At 58.9% G+C, this 13,376-nt stretch overlaps 1 protein-coding gene across 13 annotated transcripts; it reads right to left on the bottom strand.

The window, feature by feature from the left end:
• Nucleotides 1–261: 261 nt before the first annotated feature.
• Nucleotides 262–13,111, bottom strand: LOC132359733 (chloride channel protein ClC-Ka). 13 transcript variants are annotated; one of them, XM_059914293.1, is made up of 21 exons: nucleotides 13,017–13,111; nucleotides 12,310–12,416; nucleotides 11,515–11,643; nucleotides 10,654–10,782; nucleotides 9,461–9,600; nucleotides 9,042–9,119; nucleotides 8,872–8,950; nucleotides 8,188–8,313; nucleotides 7,727–7,811; nucleotides 7,510–7,611; nucleotides 6,868–6,952; nucleotides 6,438–6,611; nucleotides 5,904–5,973; nucleotides 5,624–5,734; nucleotides 5,047–5,260; nucleotides 4,826–4,924; nucleotides 4,022–4,155; nucleotides 2,280–2,368; nucleotides 2,049–2,132; nucleotides 1,202–1,288; nucleotides 262–718 (listed from the first exon to the last, which is right to left on the bottom strand). In XM_059914293.1, exons 2-21 carry the CDS (start codon nucleotides 12,407–12,409, stop codon nucleotides 671–673), a joined length of 2,163 nt encoding a protein of 720 aa, XP_059770276.1. In that variant the 5' UTR covers nucleotides 12,410–12,416; nucleotides 13,017–13,111; the 3' UTR covers nucleotides 262–670. The 13 variants fall into 13 exon arrangements, with proteins under 13 accessions (XP_059770276.1, XP_059770257.1, XP_059770325.1 ...); XM_059914274.1 differs by having other exon boundaries at nucleotides 12,956–13,102; XM_059914342.1 differs by lacking the exon at nucleotides 10,654–10,782 and having other exon boundaries at nucleotides 12,956–13,101.
• Between the last annotated feature and the right edge of the window lie 265 nt (nucleotides 13,112–13,376).

Below are 13,376 nucleotides of genomic sequence, written 5' to 3'. Positions count from 1 at the left end.
TGAGGCTGCTGGAGTGAGGGAAACTGGGCCACAGGGTCGTGCTTACACATGAGGACAAGTATCATAAGACCTGGTGGGAACCTGCTTTCATAACTCCCTGCCAGGAAGGGAGACGTGAGGAGGCGTGGGAAACCAGGGCCCAGGCCTGCAATGCCCACGTGACCACCAGGGGGCCCCCAAGAGCTCACTCAGGGCCGGCGAACGTGGCCTTGCTAAGGAGGCAAGATAACGCCCTGGATGCTGAGATGAGGGACAGATGGCTCTGGCAATCAGCTTTATTCTTTCTCAGGAGCCTCTGGTTGGGAGTCATACAACCCTCAGAGGGCATCTCTGCGTGCCCTTGGCGATAGAATATACCAGTGTCTTCGTTCGTGAATTTGATTCTTTCATGGAGCACCCACCATATGCTGGTTTTCTGCTGTCTTGCATTCTGAGTTCTGTCCAGAGGGGGATTTGTCCTTCAAGGCAGGTAGCACTTGTTTCATGGAGAATGGGACGTGGTGACTATGGGGCCTCTTCAGTGCTAGCTTAGCTGCCTACTTCGCCGAGGAGTTGAGCTGGGCTGGAGGGGAGGGGTGTGTTATGATGGGGAGGGGGGAGAGGCAGGGTCTCCGCCCCATCTCCTTCACCAGGGCAGCTGAGGGGCCCTGTTTCATCTTGCCAGGCTGGCTCACTTTGGGGCCGGAGGGTTTGTCAGGTTGGAAATTGCTTTCTTCAACTAGAACAGAGAACAGAGTGGGGAGGATGTAGAGGAGATTGCAAGTGGGGGGGCGCCAGTATAGTTTGACTCCCCTAAGGGTTGATTCTGGAGTGAACGTTAGAGCCAGTGCCTCCCTATTGCATAGATCAGATCATTGAGGCCCAGAGAATGGCAGGGCTGGCCACAAAATAAGGTAGAGGTAGCTGGACCAACTGGCTGGCTACTCTGGGCCAGGAAGTGAGGCTCATCAGAATCCCATGAGGCCCCTCCAAATTTTTTTTTTTTTTTTGGCCATGCTGTGCAGCATGTGGGATCTTAGTTCCCCGACCAGGGATCAAACCCACGCCCCCTGTAGTGGAAGAGCAGAATCTTAACCACAGGACCACCAGGGAAGTCCCAAGGCCCCTCCAAATTTGATGGCAGAATTTTGGTGCCCCCCCACCTCCCCAGCCTGTTCGAGCATGGCTCCTCCCCTTTGCTCCACCCTCGGGACCATGGTACCTCCACCCAAGACACGAAGCCCACAGCTCTGCCATGAGACGTCACGAAGAGGGACTGAAGTTTCAACAGCTCGAAGAGGTTGTGTGCCTGCAGGGGGGGCGGTTAGGAAACACTGGAGGATAGGTGACACCCACCCCAACCCTCTGGCTTCAGTTTCTTCCTAGCTTGGCAGCTTTGAGCAGAGGTGAAGGCCCGGGCCAGGCTCTGTCCCAGTGGTGCCCACCCGACCTTGTTTCTGAGCCTGGGAGGGCTGGACAGCTGTGATGGTGGGTGGGAGACCAAGACCTGGGCCTGCAATGTCCAATGTGACCACCAGGGGTCCCCAGAGTCCACAAAAGGGACTAGGGGAAAGGACACGTTTTTCAGCATCATCTGGCATCATCCACTGGCACAGAGGGATTGGGGCCACCCTTAGGTCCCCAACCTGCTTCTGTCCCTCCATGACCCATGTGCCAGGCTCTGTGCTTGCAGGGGGGAGAGGATCAGCATTCAGAGTGATTAAGTACTTTGCCCAAGATCACACAGGCAGAATGTGGTGGACCTGAAATTGAAACCCATGTGTGCCTTGATGAAAAGACATATTTTTAACCACTGTTTCTCTCCATCCAGAATCTTCTGTTTCCCAAGCTCTCCCTCTTCCCTAGTCTCTGCATCATCCCAACAGCCCTGGAACTGAGAGACAGAGAGGGCGGGAACTGCATGCCCATTCCACAGGTGAGGAAGCAGGCACAGGAGGAACAGAGAGCCACATAGCATGTCCAGGAAGCTGGAGCCAAGTTTCCCTCCCAGGCTCTTCCCCTCTATCCCAGGGCCCCTGTCTGCCCACAGCCCAAATTTTCCCCATTACCTGGTGCAGGGAGGTCTCCGGGGACAGCTTCAGGGTCACTGGCTCCACAGGGCAGCCCCCAGCCAAGATGTCTTGCAGACACTGCTGGGGATGGGGGAAGGGTTATGGGGGCCTGGGACAGCTCCCCCTTCCCCAGGCAGCCCCTCTCAAACCACAGGCTATCAGCTAGCCACTCCCCTCACAACCCTGCTGACTCCCCATCCACTACTGACACCTCATATGAGCACTCACCTGGTGTCCTGGAACCCAGGAGGATGGCTCAGCCTGGAGGGCCTGCACCAGCTGTGCCCTTTGCACGGTGCCCACCAGTATCTGAGACTCTGGACAAGTGGAGAGGGAGAGGAAAAAAGCCACATTATGAAAAAGAAACTTACATTTACTGGACAGCTACGATGTGCCAAGAACTGTGCTGGGTGTTCTCATGACTCTTGGGAACGTACAGCACCTATGGGTCAGGAACTATTATCACCCATTTTACGGAAGAGGAAACCGAGGCTCAGAGGCACAGAGAGGTTAGTTGTCTTGCCCAAGGTCACTCAGCTTCTGACGTGGAGGAGTGGTAGCTGAGGGTGGCCAAGTAAGGCTGCCAGGGGGCCGGGAGGTAAACTTCCCACCCCAAGATGCCCCACCTGGCAGGGCCTCAAGGCAGGAGCAGGTCTGGGACACCTGCATGAAAATGTCTGTGCATCAGGGCTGGGCTTTGTCCCTCATTTCCCATGGGAAGTTTCACTGGCTCAGCCCAGTGAAGGCACGAACCCGGAAGGCCACCGTGTTCTGAGGTCCTCCTGTGTGCTGGATCCAGGCTTCGCAAGCCTCACTCCAGGGTATCACTGGAGTCTGCAGGTATTTAGTTTTGAGGGACAGCCTGATATTTTTGCTTTTTGTCCAGTAAAATAAAAACTTTACGACTGGACATACAAATGCTCCCTGTTTAAAAACAAAAACAATTAAAGCTATTTCTTGGATGAGCAGCAGGGTCCCACCGGCTGGGCCTGTGCTGGTTGGGAACTCTTTGCTTCCTGTGGTTCTAAGGGTAGAAGTGGAGTTTGTCTTGTTCTAGCAGGGGGGGGGGTGAAGCTTCTTGAGGGGTCATCCATGTGCAGATATTTTCAAATGTGATATTTGGCGTGTTCTATGGGATGTTATAGGTGTCCCAGTTTGGGTGGGGAGAAGGGCCTGGCCTTTGGGATGAGAACCTCTGACAGCTCTGTCCTCCCTATTTTCCAGATGTGGCAACTGCAGTTCATAGAGCTTAAGGGATTTATCTACAGTTCTGCTGCTCATAAATAGCTTTATGCCTCTTGGGGTAGGCATGGGGATGACCCATACCGTTGTACGGGTTGCTCACTGCACGAGATACCTGCCCAAAGGACAAGTGGGGGTCAAAATCCAGCCGTGCTATGCTTGCCAAGTGTGCATTTTGTTTCATTTGCACAAAGGGGACATATGGGCTGACAGTGGCCCTGAGTGGGGCATGGCTGTCCCCTCCCTACCCCCCAGCTTATCTTTCCCACTCATACTGTACTTGTCCTAGAGGGAAATGATGCTCTAGCTAGGTCCTCTCCCAAGATTCAGCTTATGTGTCTTTTAACAAGGGCCCCCACTCATTTTTCTCTAAAAGGATGTCTTTCTCATGGCAACAGGGTTGAGGGAGGTGACTCAGTTGGAGAATGCCTGAAGGGGAGACTGAGGGATGGAGCCTTCTGGGAGGCCCTAGTAGTGTTCCCATCATCCTACCCCTGCTCCCCAAGTAGGATGGCTATTACCTCCATATTACCAATGAGGAAACTGAGGCTCAGAGAGGTGAAGTGACTTGCCCAAGGTCACACAGTTGCAGAGCCTGGTTTTGGATCCAGGTGCCTGATAGGTACAATGCCCTGCTTACCCATTCCTGGGCCTGACCCTCCCAGGTCCAAGAGGAAGGTAGAGGGAATGCCCCCTCCCCATTCATGCTCCCCCTTCCTGTCGGGCACCTGTGCTCTCCACCAGGGGGTACTCGGTAGTGTCTGTGGAGGTCACGACCTTGACCACCTCCTCCTGCGGTGTGTCCTTGGCCAGCGTGGTGATGGTACGGTTCATGAAGTGCTCCACAGTTACATGGTGAGAGCTGGGGCAGAGGGATGCTCCCATCAGGTCCTGGGGTGGGGGGTTATCCAGACCCCTGGACAAGCTGGGGGGACCCGGGAGGAGTTTTGCCGGTTCTCCAGTGTGGGCAGGGTCTAAGAGATTCCTGGGATGAACAGCTGCTAGCACCACAAGGTGGGGAGGGAGGAACCTGGGGACCAGCTGGCCTATGGCCTGGCTCTGGATTCCCAGCCCTCTGGACCCCTATCTCCCCCCTAGACCAGCTCTACTTTGATCTGTTTTATTCAGAAGCCGTCCCTGGAGAATTTCATTTGAAGAAAAGTTTTATGGCATAAAGGGAAAAAAGAGCTTTAAAGTTTGAAAATCACTGGAGTAACCACCCCCATTTAACAGATGGGGAAACTGAGTCTGGAGAAGGGGGCAACTTGCACATGTTTGGAGCTGGGCCTTGGACCCAGGACTCTCAGACCCTCTTAGTCCTCCTTCTCTGGGGACAGAGGCTGCTCGGCCCTGTCTGGTTGAGTAAGGACCTCAAAGCTCACTTCCACTGCAGTATTCCAGTCCCACCTCCAGCTCCCAACGCCCCAGTGAGGACAGCAGAGCAGGAGCAGGGGGAGGGGTGGGACCTCCCAGAGCTGGTGCTGACTCTCTGTGTGACCTGGAACAAGACATGGCACCTCTCTGAGCCCCACCTTCTGACAAATGGGCGATATCTGTCCTCCTGTTGTGGAGACCGACTGATGACCAGTAAGACACTGAGGCCAAGGACTCCCCCAAGGTCACACAGGGAGCTGGAGAGAATGGAGACTAGGGAGCAGCCATGTGTCGGCCCCTCCCACACTCACCCATGTCCAAGGTCAGCCCACCCAGACACCATCACCTCAGTCAGCCAGCCTGAGCAGACACCGCTCACCTGATATTTCGGCACCGGATCCACGGAAGGTATGGCAGTTTCTTGACAATGATGGTGCCGTCATAGAAGGAGGGCTGGAAACTCTGGGCGATGGCGTTGGCCGCCAGCACCGCCATCAGCACAGGTAGTGCGTGCACGATCTGGCCAGTCAGCTCAAAGGCCAGCAATGCTGTGGAGATGGTGTGGGTCACAGCCCCTGAGAAAGCCGCAGCCCCTGCAGGGGGCAGAGCCAGGGAGCGGGGCTCAGGCCAGGGGACAGCTTCATGCAAAGGGCAAGGCTGCTGTGACTATGGCCATGGGCTGGGGTGGGAATTGTCCAGAGGCCACACATTGGCCACTGTTGGAAGTGCCCTATGCCTGGGCTTGGTGAGGGAAGGAGCAGTAGGGAAGAGGGGGCATCAGAGACAAGACAGGAGCTAGAAAAAGTAATGGAGGCTAAGGGGAGGGGCTCAGGGAAGGGTGGGGCTCATTGGGAGGCTAATGACCTCCCCATGCCCTGCAGAACTACTGGCTGATTCTCCGGGTCCAGCCCAGACCCACGATGTTTGCCCATCCAGTGGGAACCCGGTTTACTCACCTGCCAGGGCATACCCCCCAGGCATGATGGGGTTGGTGACCCCTCCAGCCACAATGCCCTCTGGGAAGGCAACAGAGAGGGCCTCCCCTATGAGGCGCCCGATGGCAGCTCCTGGTCACAGATTTAGGGTGAGGACAGCGAGCCAGGCTGACTCGGTCCCCACAGCCCTCCATCCCTGGGGATCACCCTCAGTACCATCCTGGGGAGGTGGGTGGACCAGGAGCCATGACCCTGTCCCGATAACCCTGAGTCTCTCAGGCCCTCAACACCCCAGACTTACCGAAGATAAATATGGGCATGAAGTACCCAGAGGGCATGGGGATTGTGGTGGCCAGAATTATCATCCAGAACTGTGGGTGGTGGGAACCGAGGGGGCAGAGGTTAGAGGCAGCTGGACAAGAGTAGGCAAGGGAAGGACAAGACAGGGGACAGGGGGGTTTCCCAGGGAGAAGGAGGGTGCCCAGGCACACGCCCATCGCCAGTATCTGGTGTGAGGGAAGGTGTGCCCAGGGGAAGGATCCCCACCCTGGCAAATTGCCTACTGTGTGCCTGGCACTGTGCCAGAGATTCTCCTTTCTTCCCTCTCAACCTTCCTTGATGTGAGCACAGTAACTAGCCCATTTTAAAGATGAGGAAACTGAGGCTCAGAGAGCTGAAGCAACTTGCCCAGGACCACACAGCGGGCAGAGGTCAGGTCAGAGAGTCTGCATGAAGGCCTAGGCCCTGCGCCACGTACATGCTACGGGGAGGTACCCCATCCCACCCAAGGCTGGCCTCAGCTCTGTGCACATCCCTGGGGGCCCCGGGAGCCCACCTTCATAATCAGGAAGAAGGCGAGGGTCCCAAAGATGGTGAACCGCGGGTGGTACCATTCGAACCATAGGTTCTGTGGGTCGGGCTCCGAGGGCCAGGGTGGGGACGAGTTCCGGGTCATCAGCGCCCACGAGTTATTGTCGAACAGTGAGTCCAGATGCTCCCTCATGGACAGCTGGAGAGGGGGGCAGCTCGGAGTTCTGCGTGAGGGCCGGGCGGCAGTCCCTGCCACCCCCCCACTGCCTGACCCTGCCTCGAATCCTCCTCTGCCACTTCCTGTTGGGGGGAGACCTTGGGAAGGGCTCTGGCCCTCCTGGAGCTGCACAGCCATCCCCTTATAGGCGTTGTGGGGATTAAGGGAGATGATGGGCACCAGTCGGACAACGACTGGGCATTCCCCCCTCTGGCCACCCCGGCTCAGCACCCCTTACCCGAGAAGCCATGAAGCGGCCCACGCCAGGGGGATAGGTGATGGAGGCGAGAACCAAGGCCGCCAGAGCCGAATACAGAGGCTTGCTGTGGGGCAGGGGGGTGGGGGGGTACAGCGCCAGCTCCAGTGCCAGCCGTCCTCTTCCCCTCCCCCCACCCCACGGAGCGGCCCCGCCACCCTGGGGGCTGACGCTGAGGCAGGAACGGGAGGAAGAGGCACAGGAGCAGGGGACGTGTGGGGGTCAACCCCACACCGCTCGGGTAAGCAGGGGTCGGGGCTGATAGGAGAGCTTGGGACAGAGGCAGGCTGCCCGCCAGGCAGGTGGGACCAGGGCAGGACGGCCAAGGTGGAGGAGGGCTGATTCTGAAATGCCAACGCCAGGGGGCAGACAAGGTTGGGAAGGAGAGGGGGCTCAGTAAGGGGCCTGGGGCTCCACGGGGAAGTAGGGGTTCAGTGAGGGGGAGGGGGGTTAGTGAGGGAGGGAGGGCTCAAATATTGGGGTTGGTAGCCTAGCAAGTGGGGGAGCAGTTACTATGCGGACCTGGACAGGGATGTTAGTGAGGGGGTGGGGATCTCTATATAAGGCTCAGGAGAGTCTAGGGGCATCACCCTGAGGGGTCCCTGGCCCCCATTCAGAGCCCACCTGGTGGCCAGCAGTTTGGAGAGGACCCGATTGGTCTTGACAAAGCTGAGGAACGTTCGCTGACAGAAGAGGTAAGCACAGCTCAGGATGCCACAGATGGCCCTGCAGGGAGGGGAGGGGAGGGGAGTCCAGAGCCCCTCGCCAGAACCAAGGGCAGCAGTTCAGGCTGGGGGAGGCCCCCAGTTGGGCTCTTGAGGGGCCAGAGGCATCCACTCACCCCAGCGCCACAAAAAAGAAGATCTCTGGCAGGTCAAAGGGGACATCTACCCGGAAACTGGTCTTGTAGAGGGAGGTGATGGTCTCTGGGGAAGGAGGGGAGTGGGGATCAGGGACCACACTCCTACCCCAGCCAAACCGAAGGCTCAGAATGAACAGGCAGGAGCGGAGGTGCTGCCACATCCTGCCCCCAAATACCCTTTCCCTGGCCCTGCCTCCCCTGCCAGCTTCATCCTCTTCTACCCTCGGGGCTCCCATCCTTCATGCTCAGTACAGGTCAATTCGTTTCCACACTTCTAGAAGGAGGGGAGTGGAGAGGAAGAAGAGAAGAGAGAGGAGAAAAGAGAGAGGAGGGAGAGGAAAGGGAGGAGGAGGAAAAGGGAAGAGAGAGGGGAGAAGGGAGGGGAGGAGGGAGGAGGGAGGGAAGGCGGGGCAGGGGGCAGGGTCTAGGGCGGGGCTCACCCTGCTCGCTGTTGAAGACAGCCAGGAGGCGGAACATGAAGGCCCCACAGGTGGCAGCGAAGAAGCCCCTCCAGTAATCCCAGACCGAGAAGTGGGAGGACATGACCTCGATGCTGAACAGGACGCCTGGGGGCGACACGGAGCTTAGACAGACACCACCACGCCCATCCCAGCGCCCTGACCACTCCCGTCCTGCTCTCCCACAGCCCGAACAGACAGGGCCACCCTTTCTCTTTGGTCCTGAGCTGAGGGGAGGGGAGGGCAGGGCGAGAGCCCCCTGCCCAGGGAACAGGCTTGTAGGCGCTCCTCTCGGCCATCTCAAACCTTACAACAGCCTTTGGGGTGGGGACGATTACAATCCCCATTTTACAGATGAGGAAATGAGGCTGAGAGCTGAACTCACCGGCCCAGGGTCACGCAAGGGGAGCTGAGTTTCAAACCCAAGTCTGTCTAATGTGACCGTGAAGCATCTCGACGCCCACCCCCACCTCCACCCTGGGGCGGCTCTGCCCTCCCGGTAAGACTGAAGTAACAACCAAGACCGGATTAGCCGTCATCCTCCCTGCAGGTTCCTCCCCTGGGCGGGGGAGCGAGCTGGTCAGTCTGCCAGGGGAGGGACGTGGGATGGGGGGGGGGGGGTGGAAGCCCGGGGTGCAGGGGGAGGGCCGTGAGGGAGGGCCTCACCGCTGAAGGGCGCTGCGAACACTGTGGCCACGCCCACCGCCGCTGCCGCCACCAGCATTTCGTTCTGCTTGCTCTTGTTCTGCGGGGATCCGGAGTCCCGGGCTGAGAGTCAACCCCCGCCCTCCCCTCCGTCTCATTCCTCCAAGCGGGGGGGGCCATGAGCCCCTTACCTCAGACTCCCCAATGGCCTTGGTGCGCATGCGGCCCAGGTAGGCAGCGATCATCACAGACAGGTGCACGAAGGGGCCCTGCCAGAGGAGGTGTGCGCACAGGGCACAGGGTCCGCCCCTTGGGGGGAGCGGGGCCCTTGCTCCTCCCCTTCCTCCCCTTCCGGGCGCAGGGTTGAGGGGTAGAGGGAGCCTCATCCAGAGACAGCTCGGCTGCCCCACCCACTCCCTGTGCCTCCATCTCCCCAGTTCCTCTGTCACACTCTGGGGACCTGGCCTGTCTCCTCCCCAAGACTGAGCCCCGCGAAGGCAGGCCCTGGCCTGAGTTCCCCCTGACCTAGCTTCGGTGGGGATGGAGAAAAGGCAGAGGGGGCAGGAGGGCAGGGTGGGACGGGGTGGGGTGCTCTCATGCCCTTCCATACCACTTTGCCCAGGAAGATGGTGCTGCCCGTGGCCAGGGTGCAGGTGAGGCCCACCACCTTGGCCCCGAAGTTCTTGATATCCAGGTAGTCCTCCAAGACCACGCCCGACAGAATGGTCTTCAGCTCCGGAATTCCAGAACCTTGGCAGGGGATGGATGGACGGGGTGGGGGTGGGAAGTAAGAGGAGGGACAATCTCTAGATAAACCCTTATCACTTTACCCTGCACAGGGTTTCACATCATGATCTTGTCAGGTCTCCTAAACCCTGTGAGTTAGGATTCCTAAATTCATTTTGCAGATGAGGAAGCGGAGGGTCAGAGAGGGGATGTGAATTGCCTACGTTCTTCCAGCTGGTCCTGCCAGTCAGCTATTGCAGGATGGGCGGAACCTAGGAGAGAATCTCAGGCCACCCAGATGCATCCCTGCAGCTCCCCTGTGCTGCTGGCCTGGAGCTGAAAGCAGAGCTGAGAGGCATAGAAGAGATGCGCCCCTCCGTGAGCCCCTCCCTGGGGAACCATGGTGCCGGCCCAGAGGAGCCCTCAGAAAGGGAGCAGAGCCAGCAGTGACCCGAGTCAAGCAAGATCTGTCCTTCTGGGGCTTCCCTGGTGGCGCAGTGGTTAAGAATCTGCCTGCCAACACAAGGGACACGGGTTCGAGCCCTGGCCTGGGAAGATCCCACATGCCACAGAGCAACTAAGCCCGTGCGCCACAACTACTGAGCCTGCACTCTAGAGCCCGCGAGCCACAACTACTGAGCCCACATGACACAACTACTGAAGCCTCCGCGCCTAGAGCCCGTGCTCCGCAACAAGAGAAGCCACGACAATGAGAAGCCCATGCACCGCAACGAAGAGTAGCCCCCGCTCACTGCAACTAGAGAAAGCCCGCACACAGCAACGAAGACCCAACACAGCCATAAATAAATAAATAAATAAATAAATAAATAAATAAATATATATATATATATATATATATATATATATATATATATATTAAAAAAAAAGATCTGTCCTTCTCACTGTGTGACTTCAGGCAACTTACACAACTCTTCTGAGCCTGGCTTCTCTGGCTGTGAAGTGGGGTTACTGTTTCCTGCCTCCTCCCATCAGGAGCCCCGAGGGACAGGAAAAGGCTTTGGGCAGTGGGCACTGCGGGGCAAGGCAAACAGGTGAATGGCATGGTGATGGGCTTACCTCCCGAGAAGGGTGTGATGCTCTGGGAAAAGCCTGAGGAGAAGGAGACCAGGGCCACAGGGTACACGGTCCAGGAGAGATACCGGAGTAGGTGGCTGTCCCCAATCTCTCGGTACAGCCACTTGTGTGCTGGGGACAGCAGGGAGTCAAGGAGCCATCCACAGGCTCTGCAGCCCTCAGGCGCCCACTTGCTGGCCAGGAAATGGAGGCTCAGAGAGGGGTGGCCCAGGGCCACCCAGTAAGTGGCAGACCCCCAAGAGGAGGCAAGAGTAGGACCCTGGATCGTATCCCAGTGTTGCCACTCCCTAGCTGAGTGACCTTTTGCAAGCCATTCAACATCTCTGAGCCTCTGTTTCCCCATCTGTCAAATGGGCTCTCAGATGAGGTCTGGTGCATGGCAGGTCCTTGTAATGCCACCTGAGCAAGTCTCCCAGAGAAGGTGTGTTAGACACTTCCTGCCCCGTGCCCCCTCTTCCAGGGAGACCTCAGGGTGGAGAGAGCCTGCCGAAGCATGGGGAGAGAAGGTTCTATGCCTGGTGGTCTAGACAAATGTTCTCCCCCACAGTTACTGAGCTGAGAGCAAGGAAGGAGAAGAAGGAGCAGGGGCGGCAGGAAGCGGTGGGCATAGAGCTCAGAGGAAGAAGGAATATTTGGTCTTTCACTCATTGTGCAGATGAGGAGACTGAGGCCCAGAGAGGGGCAGGAGCCTGCCCAGGGTCACCCAGCAAGTCAAGAGCAAAGCCAGGACCAGACCCAGGCCTCCTCCCCACCCCCGCTGCACCTGGCGGCCCCTCTGGCATCCCGAAAGCGTGCTCGAAAGCCCCGGGTCCAGAGCAGGCGTGCGCGCCGGGGAGGGGTTACCTCGGACCACACGCCCGACAGTGAAGCTCATGGTGTAGCTGATCAGGGCCATGAGCACCCCAAGGGTCATCAGGAAGTACCAGTCCTCACCCATGCGGAACAGCTTCTGCTTCAACCACTCGAGGCCACCTGGGGCAGGGGCATCGGGTCATAGCCCAGGGCCCAGTGAGGGCACGGGGCGGGGGCGGGGGGCGGGGGGCAGGGGCTGTGTGGGGCTGGGGCCAGGTGGTCGAATCCAGGGAAGCTGGGAGGGGGCTCTGCCTCACGTGAGAGACAGCAGGATTTGTGCAAGTGAAGGTGGCAGCACGGTGGGCGCCAGGCCTATTGGCCCCGCCAGGAGGGGGCCTTTGACCCATCCGCCCTCCCCACCCCTGCCCCTTCCTGAGGTACTTATGGAAGAATGACAGAGGGGGTAGGGTGTGGAGGGAGGGCTGGGAGCTACACTTTCTCCAGCATCTCCGCAGGGGCCATAGCTTAGAGGACACGAGAGTCTAGAGAGACTGCTCTGCTGTCCCAGGACCGGTGGGGCTGTCCTGGTGTCAGGCCAGAGAGCACCCACTGGGCCCCTAGCAAGGTCCCCGGCAGAGTGGTCAGGCCTGGGGGCTGCGTTCCCAAAAGGCAGAGAGCAAACATCTAGCACGTCTGACCCACAGACTGGCAGACAGATCCCTTCCCTCCCTGCCGCCCAGGAGGGGGGCAGCTCTTGGGCTCCAAGGTGGGGGGGGGAGGCGGACCCGGGGAGGCTGATGTCCCGAGGGGTTTTCAACAGGGAGCGGAAGGGAACCTAGCTGTCACCTCGGATGCCTCGGCGGATGCGGGGACACGGGCCCCATAGCTCCTGAAGTGTCACAGGATTCCCCGAGGAGCCCTCACGAAGCCCTACCAGCTCCTCCATCAGGTCCCTGAGGGAGTGGACAGGCAGACGGACCCTTGGTGAGCTGCTGTAACGCCCTTAGCCAGCCACTGGGCCCTTCCAATACCTACTTCCCAGATAGAAGGGAAAGGTGGCATTTTCAGGAGGGGACATGGGTCTGGTGTGCCTTCATTCCTGAGGGGGTGGCCCCGAGGGTGCGAGTGTGTGTGTTAATGTTTGGGATGAGGGCGGTGGTACCTAGCTGTCCCCTCCATGTCCAGCAGCAGGTTGATCAAGGCAGGACCCCAGGCTCAGAGTCCCCTTCCCCATCTTGTGGCCACCACTCCTACCCTCCCTGGACGCTTGTCTGCCTCCACTGCTCAGAGCAGTCTCCTTGCCCAGGGGAGTCACTGTCACACTGTGGGCTCCCCATGGACCACTCTGACTCCCAATGCCCATCCCTGAGCCTCCTCCCCCTCGGCTCAGGCCAGAGTCAGGAAAACCCCAGGCCCAGAAGGAGAAGCCGTGAGGGTCAAAAGGAGGTGCTGGCTCCCTGCCCCCCAGCCTCCTGCTCCTGCCCTGCCTTACCCTGGTCCTGGCAGGTTCCATCCAAGTCCCTGCCCCAGCTCTGCACCCGGCGGCCCCTCACCTCTGTCAGTCCGCTCTGCTGTGGCCCCAGGCAGCCCTCCTCTGACAGAGACTCCTTTGCTTGTAGCTCAGGTGCACCTGGACAGGTGTGTATTCCACCAATCAACATCCTGGCCCCCCTTCCTCCCCGCCCCACCCCGCCGGGGTTTACCCTGGCCATTAAGAATGTCCTTGACAAACCAACTGGAACTGCCCCGGCCAGCTGAGTGGTGCAGGCCAGAGCAGCCAGGAGGGACGAGGGGCAGGGGCTCCCCAACCTACCAGAGCCACACAGAGGCGGGTGGCACCCAACCCAGCTACCAGCTGGGGTACACAGGGCCTGGGTGGGGGAAGCTCATGACACAGCAGGATGGTGAGGGGT

Source organism: Balaenoptera ricei, chromosome 1, assembly GCF_028023285.1.
Source record: "Balaenoptera ricei isolate mBalRic1 chromosome 1, mBalRic1.hap2, whole genome shotgun sequence".
In the NCBI taxonomy this organism is placed as follows: Eukaryota; Metazoa; Chordata; class Mammalia; order Artiodactyla; family Balaenopteridae; genus Balaenoptera; species Balaenoptera ricei.
This window is presented reverse-complemented; position numbering and strand designations above follow the sequence as displayed.